Source organism: Nothobranchius furzeri, chromosome 9 (genome assembly GCF_043380555.1).
Source record: "Nothobranchius furzeri strain GRZ-AD chromosome 9, NfurGRZ-RIMD1, whole genome shotgun sequence".
In the NCBI taxonomy this organism is placed as follows: domain Eukaryota; kingdom Metazoa; phylum Chordata; class Actinopteri; order Cyprinodontiformes; family Nothobranchiidae; genus Nothobranchius; species Nothobranchius furzeri.
Window position 1 is genome coordinate 490126 of NC_091749.1, and position 21577 is coordinate 511702.

At 43.1% G+C, this 21577-nt stretch overlaps 1 protein-coding gene across 1 annotated transcript in view; it reads left to right on the plus strand.

The window, feature by feature from the left end:
- mmp15b (matrix metallopeptidase 15b) overlaps positions 1-21577 on the plus strand; it is a 77095-nt gene that overhangs the window by 41483 nt on the left and 14035 nt on the right. Inside the window, exon 7 of the mRNA XM_015977347.3 lies at positions 21396-21534. Coding sequence (XP_015832833.1) covers positions 21396-21534 — 139 coding nt within the window. The remainder of the gene's footprint in view (positions 1-21395; positions 21535-21577) is intronic.

Genomic DNA, 21577 nt, shown 5'->3' on the forward strand with positions numbered 1-21577 from the left:
TGATATTGATTTTTGGCCATATTGTCCAGCCCTAAACCAGATATTTCAGCCTTTATTTGTTATAACTGTGATGAATATGGCTTACAGCTTGTGAAAACCCTACATTCAAAATCTCAGACGATTAGAATATTGTGAAAAATTTCAATATTCTAGACTCAAGGTGTCACACTGATCAGATGGACACGGTCAGAAACAACGCTCAGGTAGCCCGTGGCATTTAAACCATGCCCAACTGGCACTACGGGGCCAAAAGTGTGCCAAGAAAACATCCCCCACACCATGACACCACCACCACCACCAGCAGCCTGCACAGTGGTAACAAGGCATGATGGATCAATGTCCTCATTCTGTTTACGCCAAATTCTGGTTCTACCATTTGAATGTCTCAACAGAAATCAAGACTCATCAGACCAGGCAACATTTGAGCAGATTGTGAAATACTCAGACTGGCCCGTCTGGCACCAACAACCATGCCACGCTCTAAATTGCTTAAATCACCTTTCTTTCCCATTCTGACCTTCAGTTTGGAGTTCAGGAGATTGTCTTGACCAGGACCACACCCCTAAATGCATTGACCAGGCATGCTGTTTTTAATTGTAAAGTATAGAATTAGTTTTCAATGGCAAAGTCAAAACTAAATGAATAGAATCGTAACAAAACAGATATCCAAACTATTCGTTTTCTTTAGTTGTACACAATGTAATGAGGGTTTGTTTTTACCTTTGCCGACATGTTTCGACGTCACTGCCGTCTTTGTCAGGGTATCTGCCGGATGACGGGGGCGTCACTTTGTTTAATCTGCGGGCAGCAGAGGATGATATCGCCCTTTGCTGCCCGCGCCCTCTCCGCTGATCACAGTGTCCCTTGAATGGCCCAGTGTGTAGACTCCTTCATCCCAGTTCGTGGTCCTGATAAGAGAGGTGGAACCCTGAACATCAACACATACAGAACACCAATACACACAGACCAGTATTTATTATAAACATCTGAACATCCTACCATACATAAAACGTCAGTAATCAGAACACTTTACCACCAAGCAAACATAATAACAGAAGAAGAGGAACGCAGACCAGAGGACCAACACATACAAAACGCTTTAAAAACATGTGGATACCCAATATGGGCAATTAACAAAGTAAAGCAACAAGTAACAACAAAAAGAAAAGACGAACCAAAACAAAAAAACAGAAAACACTGAGCCAAAACCAGTAATAACCCTTCCATACATCAAAGACATAACAGAAAAGATTATAACAGCAATGAGAAAACACAACATAAACACACCAACAAAACCGTATATGAAAGTTAGGAAGAGACTAGTACACCCAAAAGACAAGACATCACCAGCGCAAAAATGTGGAGTCATACAAAGTCCCATGCAAACTCTGTAGCAGAACATACATAGGAGAAACTGGACGCCTACTCAACACACGAACAATTAAACATAGAAAGGAGTGTGAGAAGGAAATAAGTCGAAGACACACAAGAGCAGCAAACCAGGAAGCACAAAGCACAATAAAAATGTCAGCCCTAAGAGACCACTTTACAAGAGAAAATCATATACTTTTACTTAAAGTTTTCACAAATTTAAATATGATAAAAGTGGCATTCAATTTACCAACCAATGGCAGTGGGAGTCATGCAACTGTGCTTCAAGAAAGGACTTCTCCTTGCACAGACCAAAGGCCACATGCACATGCAACCCTCTTTTTATTGGACTTTGACATTTCTGAAGATGCTTTTATTCATTCCACACCAAAAAAAGAAATAAAGGGCACTGTGAGGTACAAATATATGGTTTGTTGCCTGAAGGCAACGGTATGCCATTACTGACATAAATGGAATTTTGCAACCTATACAGATTTTTTCTATTTCACCTGCAATCTAATTTTCAATTTACCGTGATGTGGACACATTTGTGAATTGATTTAAAAATGTTCAAAATTGTTAACTAATGATAAAACACCAAGGAATTTAATTAAGGCTCTTTCTTTCAGACTAAAACTAAATTTCTGCCCTAAAAATCATTTAAATATTCTATCTGTTCACCAAACCTGGATTTCTGTGACCCTCAGTGGAGTCTTGGCCTCAACATTCGACCCACCGTCCTAAAAGACAGCAACTCCAGGGTGAACCAGAAAATCAAAACCCAATGTCTCTCCTGATAAATTTATGAAAATAAACAAACAAGCCAGAGCTCACCACAAACATTGACCCCTAAAATAACATGAACACGAGAGCACCCCCATGGCTGGAGTTATCCATCCATCAGTGAGCTTAGTTGTTTACAAAACTATACAAATACTTCCAGCGGAGTTTTCCCACACATCGATAGCAGACTTAGACGTACTAGATGCTGCTACCAGATTGCTGTATTCTGTGGTTTTTAAACTTCCAGATGTCCAGAGAAAGAAAACCAGTAGTCCATTAACTTCTAGCATGTCCATGTAGACCTCCATATGACAAAGGACCACTAAAGAACACTGTATAGGAGAGAGGGCATGCTCTATCCTGACAGGTGGTGCTGCTGGCTTTTAGGATTTAGAATTCACCTTGACATCTATATTTTGTGCTGTTAAATTAAAATTAATCATGTACTGCAGTTGTTCGGCACTAATTTAGCTTATTTTATTAAATCACGTGTGTTTTAAGAATTAAAAACCACTTGAGATGAACGTGGGTCTTCCTAACTTACAACGTATAAAGAACAAGATAACTGAGTCAACAAGCAAAAAGGGCAAGTCCAAAGTCATGAAGCTCAGACAGCAAAACTAAAAACCAAGATAAATTAACCAAACAACAACAACAACAATGATACAACAACAATATTCAGAAAAAAAAATCCTGCTGTGAAAAATGTATCATTCATGCATTGCAAAATGAAGTAGCTGGTAGTACATTGGGTACTGTTGTGTTTAATCAATATATTTGCAGTCTTGGTTGCCTGGGAGATACATCATCAGGAACTGCCAAGGCATGTTCTATCGAGGCGTCTCTTCTCTGTTTGTTAGCCTTTGTTACACCAAGGATACACACCTGACCAACCAATAGTCAGATGTAGAAGAGATGGCATCCAACCAGAAATACGGATAAGGATCAAGCGCAAGAAATACTGTAAAAGGTCAAAACCAGAGGAGGAATGTGTTGTTGGAACAAAAAAGAAAACCTTTGTGGGCATGAACATCCCAGCTGCTGTTCATGAGACAAAAGAGAAAATAATCGTGTCTGGATGTGGACTGAAGGTGGAATTTTACAGCAGGTCTCATTATCAAAGCTTGACGCTTAGCCACGGCCACACCTTTCAACTTTTGAAAAAACCTGACAGTTGAATTTTTTCCCCTATGTCTTAAGAGTATATAGCAGAAGTGTGAAGGCGATTGGTGTAGCACAGGGATTCCCAAAGTGTGGTGCGGGTGCGCGAGCTGCCGCTAGGGGGTGCGCGAGGTGAAAAGTGTAATGGCTGCGGAGCTCAGAGAAGTCTGTCATATGTCACCATTAGCGTAGAAACTCATTTGTGGGTGGGCCTAAGAAAAAGTAAGTGGGCCCAATAAACGTAATTGAAAACAAGTATATTTTTGCGCGTGTCCTCCACATGTGCCCTAGCTTCATAATAACAATGCGCCGAGCTTCAGCGCTCTGGCCTGCGCACGCCGATATGTTCCGTATTTGATCATTTTTAACGGTGTTGGAGGAATCTGAAGGTGGCGAGTCATTCTGGCAGATTGTAATTAACACCTGTCTCATGCAGGTGTTCTGACGTTGTAAACCTCACACACAGAACATTGTGGATGTAACTAAATAAATCAAGAAATGATTCCCATCTGAGCATTTTAGCATTATTATATTATTATATTAGAACCAGGCGCATTGCAAGATTTTCACAAGTGTGGGGGATGTTGTCTGTGCCTAAAATAATTTCATGTTATTCATCTTGTTAGTTTAATTTCCATAATAGCGGAGCAGGTGCAAATTTTAGACGCGTCACGCATGTCTCCGTTTTAAACATGTTTAAACTGTTCAGAATACAAATCCAGGCTCTGTCTCGTTAGATCGGTGTAACAAAAGTTTGTACTGAATGAAACTTTACATTAAACCATGTTGAAAAGAAAAAGAAAAGGATCCGATTAAATCGTTTCCCCTCATTTACAGTCACGACGTACAGCGCAGTGCGCGTGGCTCTGGGTTTAATCAGGTTTAGTTGTTTCTCTTTGCAACAATCTTCACAAGAAGGCAAAACAGTTAAATGGCAGCTTACAGATATTTACATCTGACTTTTATTTTGACGGATAAACTCAAGGATGCTGGTTGTTTTGAAAGAATTACCCCGACGCACACTGATGCGCATGGATGAGCTGACATTTTAATCGTTACGCACATCGCAGAGGTAACTAAATCAATCAAGAGATGATTCCCATCAGAACATCAGAGCTTTATACTGGACACTGTGTTCAGCGCTGCTCGGAGCGCCCACGGTGGACAGTGAGCTGAAGATCTAGAGGGGAGCGCAGCGCAGTGCAGAACCACGGTGCATGCGGTAAGATTTCCTCCCACTGAAGCGGTCTGGAAACCCGGTCTCTCTGAGGGATGTGTCACTTGGAAAAATGTTCTCTGGTTATGAAACTTTGGCTGAACAGCGCTTGTTCCCGTCTCTAATATGGAGACGCATGACACATCCAGTCTGAGGCAGAATCGCCTCTTCAGCTCAGAAAGCTCCTGTAGAGACATTTGATCACGCACAAAGTTTATGTGGAGCAGAAGCGGTCGGGCCACGGCAGGTGAAACGTTCCTAGCCTACATGAAGTGAAACTGTTTAATTGTAACATTAATGTGTTACTGGACACGCTGGTCTGGTTGGTTAGACCAGTGTTTGAAGTGGAAAACACACACACACACATTCAATAAGCGCACGCTGCGCAAACTCCGGCGCGCCGTCAGACTGAAGACAGAAGTGAGTGCTGCCTCCTGCATGATAAAAACTTTTGAGATTTTATAACAACATTTTTCATTCAAGGCCAAATTAAGATATTAGCTTCTATTTTGGGATGACGTATTAAAGTCGGGTCTGCTCCAGCCAGTGACTCCTCATGAACCTGACTACAACTCATGTTACTGCAGCATTTGTTATTCCAGTCCGCGTGGCAGCGGATCGCAGATTCAGCCACACCATAAAACAGCAATAAGTCGGTCTGAGGCAAAAGTGAACATCATGGCTATAGCTTAACCCCTTTTCCCCTATAGACATTTGATTACGCACAAGTAGGTGATCAGTTCAGGTTTACGCAGAGCAGAAGAAAGGAGCAACGTTCCTACTTTAAAAAAAAAAGTTAAATTGCATTGATTATGTGCTACCTGGGCACTCTAAATATTAATTTAAAATTAAATCAAAGGAAATTGTAATTGTATCGAATGTTTATTAATTACTATTTAAAAAATGAAAGTGATGGGGAAAAAGGTCGATCATATTTTTTAACCCTGTCTGTTTAGCTTGACGTCTGATATATATATATATATATATATATATATATATATATATATATATATATATATACACACATATACATAGCCATGCCCTGATGTGGGGGCTAGGGGGTGCGTCAACATAGTCGGGAAATAGAAGGGGGTGCGCGGCTAACTAAGTCTGGGAACCACTGGTGTAGCAGAAGTGTGAAAGCGATTGGTGAAAAGGGCGATGGGGCCTAACTCTCCAAACTATATGTGCGAAAACCACTAAATTGAGTACTTGGACCAAAATGGCCGACCTCCTGTGCGACTTTGGGCTTGGCTCCAAGAGACTTTTTTGTAGGTCCTGAGACACCACATTATTGTACCAAATTTCACAATCCTCAGTCAAAGCATGGCTTGGGGCTGACAATTTTAATGGTCCTAGGGGGCGTTATTTAAGAAAGTAGGCCAAGCACACTGGATTTTCACATCAGATTTTTTGGGGGGCCGGACTAGATCACTCACCAGAAGTTTTGTGGCGATATCTTTAGAAATAACGAAATGGGTGGCAAACGTATGGCCACGGCGGTACGCCTGACTTCGCCGTGCCGCCACAGCCCCGCCCTCTTTTGAAAACTCCCATTAAGTGATGCCAAGTAACACCCACTTGTCTTGAGTTACCAGCTACAAATTTGTGGTGATTAAGTGAAATGGGGCGATTTGGGACCTATCACAGTAAAACTTGACCTTTTTGGTCCTGAGGGGGCGGGGTTCGTGTGATGTAATCATCTGATCATTCAATTTAGTTTGTGGCTGGATGTCGAATGACCACAGAAATTTTTGTAACTCTACTCTATTCAAGTATGAAGTCATAGCCATTTAAATTTTTTGGGCGAGTAGTCGAACTTTGAGGCCTGGCCACACCCCCTCAGCATATACGAAAAGTCAGTTTAGTTTTTTCAATTTGATTGCCCATCCCTTCTGAGCAATTTCCCACAACTTTCAAGACGATCGTGCGAAAATTGATTGAGTAAATCAATCAGAAGCAGACCCTAGAAACGGCCAAAACAGGGTAAAAATCACCACTTTAAACCAAAATGGCCGACTTCTTGTTTGATGTTGACCATGGTTGCAAGAGGCTCTACTGTGCGGACTGTTGAGTACTACAAGTGTACAAAATTTTATAACTATAACTAAGCTAAGGTTTATGGAGGGGGTATTTTTCACATTCTAGGGGGCGCTGTGGAGCTAGTTTTATTGCGATTTTTTTGGGACCTTTAAAATACAAAATTTTACACCACGCCTGAAATGTGTGCATAAATTCCTGAGTTTTCGGGTTATGTTAAGGCCTCCAAAAAGCCAATTTACTTGGCGGAAGAAAAATAAACAGAGCAGATACAATAGGCCTTCGCAGCTTCGTTGCTCGGGCCTAAATAAATGACAATGTATGGAATTTTTGCCTTGCCTTTAAAAAGAGCCAGAAAATGCAATGGTGGGTTCTTAAAGAGCAAGTCACCCCCTACCAGAGTATTACTCCACTCCAACTTCCTGTTTGAAAAATGCAACAAATGCTGTTGCCTGGCAGACCGAGAGGGTGGAGCCGCTAACAAATACACTCACACACAGGCTCACAATGACATTGTGACATCATATCGTACCAGCTAACGTTCTAGGGTACCTCTTTACCAATAGCAATGGCAGATTTAAATTCAAATGCAGGGCAGAGTTTTTAACCTGAAAACGGCACAACACTGACAGTTTTAGGCAGAAAATTTAAATTTTAACTAAAATGCACTAAAGTGCTAAACTAGTGACTGCACGTGTCTGCAGCACGATTAGACATGCATTTATATAGTTTATCAGGAAAAAAAAAGTTGATTTAGGGGTGACTTGCTCTTTAAAGGAAATCTCTAAACAGCAAAAAAATTTTACAAAATCAGAAAGCAAACAAACCAAGCTCTGTTTACGTAAGGCCTTGTGTCCAAGATAGTTAATTACCACTACTACTACAGGTTTTCATTTTTACCAGTAATTGCCTTACCATTACTCATGTGTATCTGTAATTGTTAACCATGCTCATCGATTTTTGATTTTTAATAGTTAGAATTAGGGCTGCATAATATATGGAAAAATTATCGTCATCGGGATAACAGGACGTGCGATAGGCCCATCGCAAAGCACGTCAAAAACGGTGATAAATGCTTGGTTCAAACATTTTCATCCGTGTCATACATCAACTTTTTGTAAACCAGCTCTGTTTTTTACGCGGAAGTATTTGACCAATCAAATGTAGCCCTTCTGATATGCGGCCAATCAGATGGGTCCGTTCACGTAATACGCCCGCCCCCTACGTAGACCCTTAGGATGGGTGGAATGCAACACCCGAACTGAGTTAGCTGCACCGTTCCCTTGTTCGTCATGCTGGCTCAGAGCAACGAAAGCACTTTGTGCTGATGTCTCTGGATTCAGCGCTGCTTTCAAACGTGAACGTGAGTCCGCTCGGTGTCGTTAAGCAGCTGATAATAACCGGGCTGACTCCGACACGTGCCAGTGAACCAACCCACCTACCTTCATGTCGCTAGTGTTCCACCGGGTGGTGATGTTAGCCCCAGGCTCCGGTTAGCTTCCAGCTAAAAGGCTACAGCACTCCCCTCCCAATCCCACCCTGCTAAAGAGGGCCTGGAAAAGTTCCCCCACACATCAAAGTGATTTTTCATTTATGAGCTTTTATAACCTTGTTAATCAGGATAGTTGATTTGCTGCTGCACATAAACTTTCAGTCAGAAGCTCTGCTAGCCGGTTATCGAGCTAGTTCAATTAGTTAGCTTGTTATCAGAATCATAGTTGCAGTTTCATCATCTGAGCTGCTTTTTAATATCTAGGTAAACTTGTTCAATTTGGGGTTAAAAACAAACGTTTTCACATATTTTCCATGTAGTTTTTTTGCCAGTTCCTCTTCTGAAAGGTAGACAATTGTTTTTCTCTTTCCCTCAAGAAATCTTAATATTCTCCTAGTTTGGCCCGGCACAGTTCACTTCCCAGTTACAGCAACAGCCTTATATCATAACCACATAAGTGGAGAAAATGTTCAGTAGCAATGAGAGAATTTGCTGTTGCATTTAAGTGATGTTAACTATTATTTAACATTTAAACTTATTTTCTGATATTTTTATTTATTCAAAAAACCCTGGTAAGGGATGTTTTTCTGTATTTGGAGCATCAGAAAAAGTTTTATGGTGGAGGTGATGTTTTAAAGTCACTGAGAAACTGCATGCTTGCAGTTTGTTGTTTTGCTGCTAATACAGTAGCAGGTGCAGGTGCTAATACAGTAGCGGGTGCAGCTGCTAATACAGTAGCAGGTGCAGCTGCTAATACAGTAGCGGGTGCAGCTGCTAATGCAGTAGCGGGTGCAGCTGCTAATACAGTAGCAGGTGCAGCTGCTAATACAGTAGCGGGTGCAGCTGCTAATACAGTAGCAGGTGCAGCTGCTAATACAGTAGCGGGTGCAGCTGCTAATACAGTAGCGGGTGCAGCTGTATGTTTTTTCAATAAAAATGGTATGTTGTAATCAGGGTCCGAAATAAAATTTTTTACTCACCGGCCAAGTTGGCTGGTAGATGATGAAAATCTACCGGCCAAGCATATCTTTTACCGGCCAAATTTCTAAATGATTTAGATCTACCTAAAGCATGTAATTCTATATTATGTTGATTCCAAACAGAGTGGCAAAATAATTAAAACACCAATTAATAAGAAAAACAACTCTTTTGTCATTTTTACTATTTATTTATTTATTTATTTTTAGAGATGTTTTTATGAACTCTTTCATTGAAATCTAGTCGGACTCCTTGTTTTCTCTGTCCATGAAGTCTGGCCTCCTGCTTCTGACACCGTCTTTGTGCCAAAGCCTCATTTGGGTCCTAGTCCTTGATCTCTGGAGAACACAGCTGCACCATGAGAATATCTGAAAGTGTGTCAGGGCTAGGGTTGTCACGGTAACCAGTGTAGCGGTAAACCCCGGTAAAAAGGTTGACAATAATAATAACCGTCTTGTTTTAAAAAAAACTATATTATCTCGGTGGATTACCGTGGCTGCGGTGTAGGCGTGGTGACCCTTACCAGCCACCGTATCATCTGGAAGTTGCCGGCGGCACATGCACACTTTGTTGTTTACGACCAAAACTTTCTTTAAGCTAAAGCTGAAATAATGGCAGGAGGAGACGGCAGCACTCGGGACATTTATTATCCCTCAAAGAAGACAAAGTCGGAAGTACGGGCATCTTTTGGATATTTGAAGAATGCAGAGGGCCAGTTGTCTGTGAAACGCAGCAACGCTACTTGGCCATCATAATGTAGCCATTGTCTCACGACTCCGCCATCTCCAGTTCGCCACTTTTCACAAAATCTTCTGGTTGCCACTGGTCCTGGTGGTTTTCCTTCCAGTTCGACGAGTTTTCTTTTGGAAGGCTGGCTGACTCCAGTTAAAAACCGCCACATTTCACCGCTAGTTTTAACCCGAAGCTAACTGCTAACTTGATAAACTGATTGAATGGGATAGGAGGAAATGATGTTGGATGCAGCGTTCACGTTTCGCGTACGTTTGTGTACGTTGGATGCAGGCGGGAGGAGTATCAGAAATCCATGGAAGACGACTGATAAACATAACTAATTTGGTGCAAACATTTACTCGCTATGTGGCAGGTAGAGCTCAAAAATTTACTCGCCAAATGGAGCAATTTGCTCACATTTGGCGAGTGGCGAGTTAATTTCGGACCCTGGTTGTAATGGGATTCATTCATTAGTTTTTGTTTGCTTTGAGCCCAGAGCAGACGTCACACGCCAGACGACATCAACACTGCATACTTTAGTATTTGTTCATTTATCGTGAGTAATATCGATATCGCAATATTAAGCACTGTTATCGAATATCGCAGGTTTTCCTAATATCGTGCAGCCCTAGTTAGAATTATTAAATGTATAATGCAATCAACTGTATTTTTTCAGAAATGTATTGCAAAAATAATGCAATAGCAACATTTTAAACATTTACATTTTTTTCCCATTTCCCATTTAAATCTGAGTAAAGTGCAGTCTTCTGCTCTAACCTATAATAGCAGTATTTGTTTTTTACATTTCACCACGTTAAACATTTACAGTATTAATTTAAAGCCAGATCTGAGTAAAGTGCTGTCAAAACAATTCTGCATTTAACTGTTTAAATAATGTGTTTGCAAATTTTTTTCTTGGCAATTTTAAATAATTGTGCAAAGAGGAAAATGTTAGAATGCCATTTTATAAAATAACTGAGTCATCATTTATGATTGACACCTTTAATCTGGTAATAACACTAATTCGGAGCCCTATGGCGTTGACAGGTAAACAAATAAATTGCCAAATAAGAATGAGCGTTGCTAGCTTGTTCATTAAATATTTAAACTTGAAAAGCCTTCTTTTTTAGAGACAAAAACTAGCATGTTGGCATGCAGTTGTACTTTAAAACCCCTTAGCATTCCAGCATGGGACAAAACCCCATTGCGTTCATTAAACCTGGAAATTAGGGTTAAAATACGTAGTAATGAGCAGGAACATTTCTGCGTTACAGCTTAAAGTTCGCTCTAAAGGACAAAGCTGGCTCAATCCATACACTTTAATATCAGTGAAGGGTTCAGAAATAAACTTAGTTGGAAACAATCTGCAGCACATCACTGTTCATCCTTTCCCTGTAGCACAGAAAATGGATGTCATAATACAGAATATTACGAATCACTTTTTGTGTACTCAGTAGCAGAAATCAGTGTGTCACAGCTGATCTGAAGTCAGTTTTGTACCTACTGCCCTGACCTGCTCTGCTGAGGCCTAATCTGGTTGAGGCTGGGTTCTGTCAGACCTCACAAGCTGCAGAGCTTCTGTTCTGTTTCTCTGGCTCCTGTCCTGCTCATCTCCAGTCTGTTCTGTTCCACACAGAGTCGTGCAGTTCTGTCTGCCAGTGCATGAAGGACGACTAGAGGCTTTAGCCAGAGAGTAGCAGCTCTGAGCTTTTTACTGCCACATTATGCAGGAAACGGAAGAAAACTCATGAATGAATTACAACAGACAAAGCCAAAGGGATGGCTTGATTAGGAGATGATAATGTTTCTTAGTGCCTCTAGGATTTTACACAAGCTGTGGTGAGCTGGGCGGGATGTGATGGATCCTTCAGAGCAACCGCTGTTACCAGACTTCTGATGCTGCTGCTTTATTGTACGTTCTGGTGTTGTTAAATCAAGAAAATAATCACAGACTGTTCCAAGCATGTTCGGACCTCAGTGGGACAAATAGTTTCATTTTGTTGGCCTCTGAAAACTTAACCAGTTGCTATCTGTGGTTTTTCCATCCATGAAACTAGGGATGCACCGATGGATCGGCATTTGATCGTAATCGGCCGATAGCGCCCCTATCGGTTTTGATCGGAATTTTCAAAATAGATCAAAGCAGACCGATCAGGTAGGGTTGTCACGGTAACCGGTGTAGCGGTAAACCCCGTAAAAAAAGTTGACAATAACAATAACCGTCTTGTTTTAAAAAAAACTATATTATCTTGGTGGATTACCGTGGCTGCGGTGTAGGCGCGGTGACCCTTACCAGCCACCGTATCATCTGCTGAAGTTGCCGGCGGCACATGCGCACTTTGTTGTTTACAACCAAAACTTTCTTGAAGCTAAAGCTGAAATAACGGCCAAAGGAGGAGACGGCAGCACTCAGGACATTTTTTATCCCTCAAAGAAGACAAAGTGGGAAGTACGGGCATCTTTTGGATATGTGAAGAATGCCGAGGGACAGCTGATAGAAGACGGCTATCCTGTTTGCAGCACGTGCAGAAAAAGTGTCTGTGAAAGGCAGCAACGCTTCAAATCTCATGACACATCTGCGTGACCATCACCCACAACTCTGCAGTCAACGCAAGGCAAGCTAACGTTAGCGTTTTAGCTAAAATGCGTGATCCGAGGATTTGGGTTGAGGGAGAATGCAACGAGTGGCTATATAAAGCAGTCGCAGTGCCGCTACCTGCATATAAACCGTGTCGCGGACACCCCCATGTTGAAATGACGCTATGCATTACGGGGCTCCCAGGGGCAGATAAGAGTTGGTCTCTCTCCGAGAATAATTATGAATTTAACAACGATTACTGCCTGATGACATTTTCCCACATCTGCAAAGCTCACTGGAAGGACACAAACCGAGGACAATACTTTCCTGATACAGGGTTTATTACTCAAGTAAGGGTAAAAAATTATCTGATTAGAAGGCTACTTGAGTACTGAGTATCATCTGATCTAATATTTTTAAAATGACATCAAACAGACATAAAATAAGAAGTTATGGGCAAATATTGGTATTTTAAAGACTAAATGGAAAAAATGTAAACAAATAAACAACATAATTACAAAATAACACATTTTAGGCTAAATTTAGACACAAACTGAGGACAATATTTCCTGACATACAGGGTTTATTTAATTGTGTGAAAATGTAGCACGTTTAAAAAAATACCGCGATAATACCGAAAACCGTGGTAATTTTGGTCACAATAACCGTGAGGTTACATTTTCACACCGTGACAACCCTAATACGGACCATTTTAGATTAGGTTGCATTTCCTTTATTCCCAGATTATGTAGTTTGTAGCACTCATTATAATGTTGTAGAAAATGTCTGGCCAATCCATGTGATCGGTATCGGTGATCAGCATTCTTTGATATCGGTATCGGTGAGCAGCATTCTTTGATATCGGTATCGGTGATCGGCAGCAAAAAACATAATCGTTGCATCCCTACATGAAACCAATTAAATGACTTTTAATTTTATTTTATTTCTTTCAAATATTTTGTTTTATTTTTAGTGTTATGAAATCCACATGTTCTGATTTGACTACTATTCTTTCAACTATCAAGTGTTTCATTACATAAGCGAGGCAAGGCAGCTTTGTTTATATATGGAGGTTGCACTCCCAGGGATTTTTGACCCCAATGGCCATCCGTTGGTAAGGTCTTAACACAAAAATACTATTTGCTTGCAATGATTTAATTATACACTGCCCCCAATTACCAGGGAAAATACTCACCGTCACTTTAACACATGATACAGAAAAAGTGTTTCAATTCAACAGAGCATCTAACGTTTAATTAAGGCACTTAATGTGCCGGTAAATTGTTATTATGTACATCTGAGAATATCATTCCTCTCATCCTGCTACAGCATCTTTGATAAACTCACACCTTTTTTCTGCTGTTAGCTAAATGCTAATGAGGCTAATGCCAGCTAATTTCCTCTCTGTTCTGGACAGATTTGTTGGTTGTTCGTGTCAGGAGATATTTGACAAAAAAAACGTTTTCACAAATCACAGACACTATTTGGAAGTTCTGCCCAAAACTGTGTTTAAGGTTAAATAATTTGGATGCTGAAAGTCTGGAGCAGACCCTTTCTCCTCAGCTCAGTTTAACTTGTCCTTCCCCCACCTCTTACCTCCCATCACACCAAACAAACTAGCAGAGTTTCCTGTAGGTAGTCCAAGTGCCTACTGGGTCTCCTGCCTAAAAAATAATGTATTTAAAATTTACAGACATGTTAATTCCATGGCACAAATCATACAGGATCAGAAAATAACTTGTATTCGCTCACAGACTCCTTTTTTTTGGCAGTAGAAGTAGATAGGTGTGACTTAAGCTGGGTGGACACTGTGCAACTTCTTTACTCGTAGCATTCAGCTCCAGCTCGAACTGTAAGACTTCCTCGCAGAGCAAATCTCATGACTCATGTGCTCACACTGTACATCTTGTAGCAACACGTTGGACCTACAAATTAGAGGCAGACCGTTATGGGTTTTTTAAGGCCAATGCCGACACTGATTTTTAAATAATTTTGTTGCCAATGGCTGATATCTAAAGCCGATATATATACGTTTTAGCAGCAAATTGATTGCAAAAGACAACTGAAAACTCAGTGTGTGCAATATATAAATTAAGGAAATAAATCTCTGAATATTGAACTTCAAATATAAAACAAACTCTAAACAAACAATGTGAAAACTGTTTCAGAACAATAGAAAATTAAAAAATAATCTCAATTCTGTATTGTGAGATTTACTATATGATTATCTTTATTATATTTATTTACCTAATATCTGTTGCAGCTCCTAATGAGCAGAAGCAAGTGCCAACAAACTGCTGATCTAGCATGATGCTCTTTATGGGTCACAGACGAGTGTTGCGTTTGACTGCTGATGCTCTGTTTTTATTTTTGCAGGGAGCCTTACTCACTCACCTCATTTTAAATCTACTGTCTTGATGCATTTTAACGAGCTTCCTCCGTGCCGTATTTTTGTTTTAGGATACAAACATTTTGACACTCTCACAGAGTAAAAATTCAACGGATATGTTTGTTTAGATTTTTGCCACTGCGTGCCTACAGTGTGAGGGAAAAGAAGGGAGGGGGCGACGCAATGGTTCAGGGTATCTGTAGGCTCCACAGCAGTAGCGACAGACAGCTGGTTTGACCGGTTCTGAGAGGCGTTAATCAGAATCTGCAGCTCACATTTTTTAACAGACTTCAACTGCGGATTATTTTCCGGTCGGCGGACTGGGCATCAATACTAGGAATCGAAACTTAAAACTTTGAACAATTCCAGGAAAAACTGACAGTTAGTCCCAGTTCCTGTCAATGCTCGATGCCCAACCCTAATCCCTACTAATGTTTTCATCTTCAATCTTCCGTTTATGCCTTCTGCCAACTGACTTGATTTTACTAACAAACCGCAGTAAATTTAATCATGTTGGCGCTTGCCTTTGTTGCTGAACGGAGTGCTAAACTAGCTAGCATCTGAAACCAACATGTTTCAAGCCTAGTGTATTAGAATGTTAAACGGCTTATGTGACGAGTTTGATGACCACTCGATAAATACATTTTAAAGGCTAAATCATTGCATATTCTTTCTTGTAAAGATGAGGAAAGAAATCTTTCTGTTTATTTCAACATAAGGTGACCTGGAACACAGCGCTGGTGAGTGGGTGGGCTCACGGTGTTTTGGGGTGCTTCGGATCCTTGCTTCAGTCTAGTACTGGTGGCAGTTGGCCACACAGGTGCCTGATTTGAATCATTTTCTTATCGGCTTTTAACAATAATTTCAGCCGATGGCCGATATAGAAAAATATTTCTATATCGGCCCAATGTATCAAACGGCCTCTGCTACAAATGTGCTAAAAATAGTTTTTACACAACATGTTGCACTTTTTATGTGTCGTTATTGGTGTCCGTTTTCTTTCGGGAGCACTGTAGGAGGGGACACAGGGATTTATGGGGGTTGGAGGAGGAGGAAGACAAAAGGAATAAATTAAATCAATTTTTATCAGATTTATTTGACAATAACACGGCAAACGTCCTTTGTTGCTAATGTGTGCAAAAATAGTCGTCGTCGTCATCTTTCTCCGCTTATCCGGGTCCGGGTCACGGGGCAACATCCCATCTAGAGAGCTCCAGACCGTCCTCTCCCCGGCCACCTCCACCAGTTCCTCTGGCAGGACCCCAAGGCGTTCCCGGACCAGATTGGAAATGTAACCTCTCTTACGTGTCCTGGGGCGACCCGGGAGCCTCCTACCGGCAGGACATGCCCGAAACACCTCCCCAGGGAGGCGTCCAGGAGGCATCCTGACCAGATACCCAAACCACCTCAACTGACTCCTTTGGATCCGGAGGAGCAGTGGCTCTACTCCGAGTCCCTCCCGAACGTCCGAGCTCCTCAACCTATCTCTAAGGCTGAGCCCGGCCACCCTATGGAGGAAACTCATTTCGGCCGCTTGTATCCGCGATCTCGTTCTTTCGGTCATTACCCAAAGCTCATGACCATAGGTGAGGATTGGGACGTAGATCAACCGGTAAATTGAGAGCCTGGCTTCTGGCTCAGCTCCCTCTTCACAACGACAGATGGGCTCAGCGTCCGCATCACTGCAGACGCCAAACCAATCTGCCTGTCGATCTCCCGATCCCTCATACCCTCACTCGTGAACAAGACCCTGAGATACTTAAACTCCTCCACTTGAGGTAGGACCTCTCGCCCGACCCGGAGTAGGCAAGCCACCCTTTTCCGGTTGAGAACCATGGTCTCGGATTTGGAGGTGCTGATCCTCATCCCAGCTGCTTCATACTCGGCCGCGAACCTACCCAGCAAGAGTTGAAGGTCAGAGCTGGATGAAGGTAGGAGGACCACATCATCCACAAAAAGCAGTGATGAGATTCTCCTGCCACCAAACTCGACACACTCCACACCACGGCTGTGCCCTAGAAATTCTGTCCATAAAGGTAATGAACAAAACCAGTGACAAAGGGCATCCCTGGCGGAGTCCAACCCTCACCGGGAACAGGTCCGACTTACTACCGGCTATGCGGACCAAACTCATGCTCCTCTGGTAAAGGGACTGAAGGGCCCTTAACAAAAGGCCACCCACCCCATACTCCTGGAGCGTCCCCCACAGGGTGCCCCTGGGGACACGGTCATAAGCCTTCTTCAAATCCACAAAACGCATGTGGATTGGTTTGGCAAACTCCCATGCCCCCTCCATCACTCTTGCAAGGGTATAGAGCTGGTCCACAGTTCCACGGCCAGGACGAAAACCACATTGCTCCTCCTCAATCTGAGATTCAACTATCGATCGGACCCTCCTCTCCAGTACTGCCGGTTTAATTAACAAACATTTTTAGTGTACAGCGCCTTGTTTGGTTGTAATGCCTTGTGAATGCGCTTTATAAATAAAATTAGATTGGATTGGATTGGATTGGAGTACATTGGAGTAGACCTTTCCAGAGAGGCTGAGGAGTGTGATCCCCCCATAGTTGGAACACACCCTCTGGTCACCCTTCTTAAAGATGGGGACCACCACTCCGGTCTGCCACTCCACAGGATCTGCCCCTGATGTTGCAGAAACGTGTCAACCATGACAGCCCTACCACATCCATAGCCTTGAGATACCCAGGATGAATCTCATCTGCCCCCGGGGCTCCGCCGCTGTGTAGTTGTTTGACTACCTCAGCAACTTCTGCCCCAGAGATTGGACAGTCCATCCCCAGGTCTCCCGACTCTGGTTCCTCCTCGGAATGCGCGTAGGTGGGATTGAGGAGTTCCTCAAAGTATTCCTTCCACCGCCCGACTATAACCCCAGTTGACGTCAGCAGCTCCCCATTCCCACTGTAAACAGTGTGAGCGAGTTGCTGCCTCCCTCTCCTGAGGCGCCGGGCAGTTTGCCAGAACCTCTTTGGCGCCGATCGATAGTCTTTCTCCATGGCCTCACCAAACTCCTCCCACGCCCGAGATTTTGCCTCAGCAACTGCCACTGCTGCACCCCGCTTGGCTATCCGGTACCTGTCTGCTGCCTCCGGAGACCCACAGACCAGCCACACCCTGTAGGCCTCCTTCTTCAGCCTGACGGCTCCCCGAACCTCTGGTGTCCACCAGCGGGTACGGGGGTTGCCACCACGACTGGCACCGGCTGTGTTGATATGTTGTAGAAAGTCACTGTTTTACATGAGTGACCAGCCGAGGCCACTGTTTTTAAAGAGCACATTAGGGTAGCACAAAGAAGAAGACCACAGGTGGTGTTGATATAATAAAGAAATGTTTGTTGGAGCTGCAGGCTCAGGGACACGGAATGGTCGGCTGTGTGATCCTTCACTAACCCCTAAAGGACAAAACATGGTGTCAGGAGTGGGATTGTGAAAGTGAAGGCCGACAGAGATACCAGGCAACAGTTCCTATCAAGATGGAAAGTTTGAAGCCACCGGAAGGACTGAAGCCGGTGGGAAATGTCGACAGCAACTGGAGGTGTTTTAAGCAGCAGTTTGAGCTGTATATGGCTGCCATGGGGCTGGACTCCAAACCAGATGCAAGAAAGATTGCATTGCTACTCACTGTAGCTGGTCTTCAAGCCATTGAAGTCTTCAACACCTTTGAATTTGAAGAAGCAGTGGACAGAACCAAGTATGACAAGGTGATTGAGAAGTTTGATGGACACTGTTCGCCACAGAAAAACACTGTGTATGAAAGGTACGTCTTCCGCTCTCGGATGCAGCAACAAGAAGAGACATTTGATTGCTTTGTGACTGATTTGAAGCTGAAAGCAGTCATGTGATTTGGGAGAGTTAAAAGATTCTATGTTTCGGGATCAGATCGTGTATGGAATCTACTGTATGATAAATGGACTAGAGAACGACTACTCAGAGATGCCAAACTAACTCTGGATGAAGCAGAGAGACTGTGTCATGCCAGTGAGCTAGCTCTGCAGCATGCAAAGACCTTCGAAACAAGTGTCGCAGCATTACATGACAGTGCTTAAGTGGCTGTGGTAACACAAATGAAGAAAAACGTGCCTCAAAAGATCAGCAAAGATGACATGTACACCTGTAAGCGGTGTGGTGGCAAACATCAACCTCGTCAGTGTCCTGCTTATGGCAAAATATGCTTGACATGTAATGGGAAGAATCATTTTGCCAAACAATGTTTCTCTAAAGTCAAACCAAAATCAGTGAGACTAGTTGAAGAGACTGATTTAAGTGAAACTTTCTTTGTGGGCTTGGTGTCATGTGAAGATGTAAGGACTGTGCACAATCAGGCAGATGACAGCTACCAGTGTCCAGAAGACATGTGGTCTGTTTCCCTTCCAATAAATGGGGCTTTGGTAACACTAAGGATTGATACAGGTGCACAAGTTAATCTGATCAGCATGACAGAGATTCGAGGCATGAAGAATAAGCCCAAGATACTCAAGAACAAAGTACCATTAAAGGACTATAATGGAAAGGACATTGAAAGCCTGGGGCAGTGCAGACTTAGAGTAACAGTGAAACGCAAAGAGTGTGATGTTCTGTTTACTGCTGTCCCAGAAGGACGTGAATCACTGCTAGGTGGTGCTACATCTAAGAAATTGAATCTGCACCAAAATACCGCAGCAATTTCCTAATGTTGTGACTTGGCACACATATGGCAATAAAAACTTCTGATTCTGGTGAAAAGAGTGTTTTACATCAACTATGAAGAAGTAGTGGGTCCACACCCAGGGAGTGTTGACTCCATTGTGCAGCATTATGAAGATGTGTTCAAAGGCCTGGGATGCCTACCATACACCAAAAGCATTCAGATGAAAGAAGATGCGACACCAGTGATCCATGCACCAAGGAGAGTCCCTGCTCCGCTAAAAGACCGTTTAAGAAAGGAAGTGGACAGGATGTCACAGTTAAAGGTCATCACCAAGGTGGAGGAACCAACTGAGTGGTTCCTCCCCCTCTCAAGGACTTGGGTTCCAGAGCCAATGCTATGTGTCGAGGTGAGTCGGACTACATCTAGCTCAGTATTGCTCAACCTCTGCCACAAGCTCCTGCTCCTTCCCCGCCAGCGAGGTGACGTTCCATGTCCCAAAAACCAGTTTCCTTGTCCGGGGATCGGACCGCCAAGGCTCCCGCCTTGGTCTGCCACCCGATCCACATTGCACCGGACCCTTCATGTTCCTCCTGCGGGCAGTGGGTCCACAGTTGGATGAGCCCATGTATCCGGTTCGGGCTTGGCCTGGCCGGGCCCCATGGGCGAAAGCCTGGCCACCAGGCACTCGCTCACGGGCCCCAACCCCAGGCCTGGCTCCAGGGTGGGACCCCGGTAACCCTCTGGGCCAGGTACTCCGACTCTTTGTTTTTACGTCCATGAAAGATCTTCTGAACCGTTCTTTGTCTCACCCTTCACCTAAGACCCATTTGTCATGGGAGACCCTACCAGGGACACAAAGTGCCCCAGACAACATAGCTCCTTGGATCATTAGGACACTCAAACTCCTCCACCACGATAAAGTGACAGTTCAAAGAGGAGTGTGCGAAAAGAGTGTAAAAATAAAAACGAATGACATGTGTTCATAGGGGAGTAGCTGGTGTGCTGAGTCGATGCATTGCACGTGAGCGGTTCTGGGGATGCAGCCGCTCACAGCGCCACTCCAACAGTGCGATACCCTCACTAGGGCCGAGCAAAATGTCAAACACACCAGAAATATGTGCAAGCTCACAATTGCTGATTGTTAGATGGTCATGTGGTGTTAATCGCCTCTCATAAGCCCCTGTATACCACACCACAGCTCAAAGTCAGCTCAAAGTCAAAGTGTACGCCTGGCTTTAGACCCCCAAAGTGTGACATCAAAACAATCCCTGATTTGATGGATTGCTGCCATCTTTCAATGGTGTGGAACACTGAAAAATAAATTTTTTGTTGATTATTTCCTATTATAATCAGTCACTCTAAGATTTTCATGCAGGCTGAACATGGAAATGGTCTCCTACATCTGCTGCATTAGCTTTTGATAGAAAATAGACTCACAGATCTACGTCACAGCATCGCCTAACATTCATTAACTCACCCTTCTTGACTCACGACGGAGAAGGCTGTTTGTTTAGCGTCCAGGAAACAGCAGAGAACATCTCAGCTAGTGGAAGCTAACCATCAGCATTAGCAACTTCACACAGCAGAACTCCTTCAGGCTTGTGCTATTTTTGGAGATAAAACATCAGTGTTGGAGAGCAAACAGAGTTAGTGGTAGAGTGGTGTTGCTGATAGCCAATCAGAGACCAGATACCCAAATATCAAGAAATGGGTCCTGCCTTCTGAAGCTACTTTCTCTTCCAGCTGACTTCTCTGAGCTGACAGAAGCCCTTCTGGACCTGCAGGGCATTCATTTTGACTAGACCGTTGCAGATGTATTGATTAAACGAGTATTGAACACCTTTAACATTCTCCATGACTTTGGGTTTTTATGTTTGTTTCTGTAAGTAAAGGTGTCCTAAAGATGTTATTTAACCAGTTCCTGGTTTCAAGATCTCCCTTTATAAAAACATGACTAGCTAAGTTTAAGACAAAACCAAATCCAGCACATTTCCTCACATTGTCTCCTCAGGGCCGCTGGTTTTGGAGGGTTCGCAGGAACAGGGTTCTGGATAATTACCCAATGCCCATTGGTCACTTCTGGAGGGGCCTGCCCGGAGACATAGATGCTGCTTATGAAAGACATGATGGCATGTTCGTCTTCTTTAAAGGTAAGCAGCAGGTTCTCATAAACACACTGATGCCTTCAAGCTC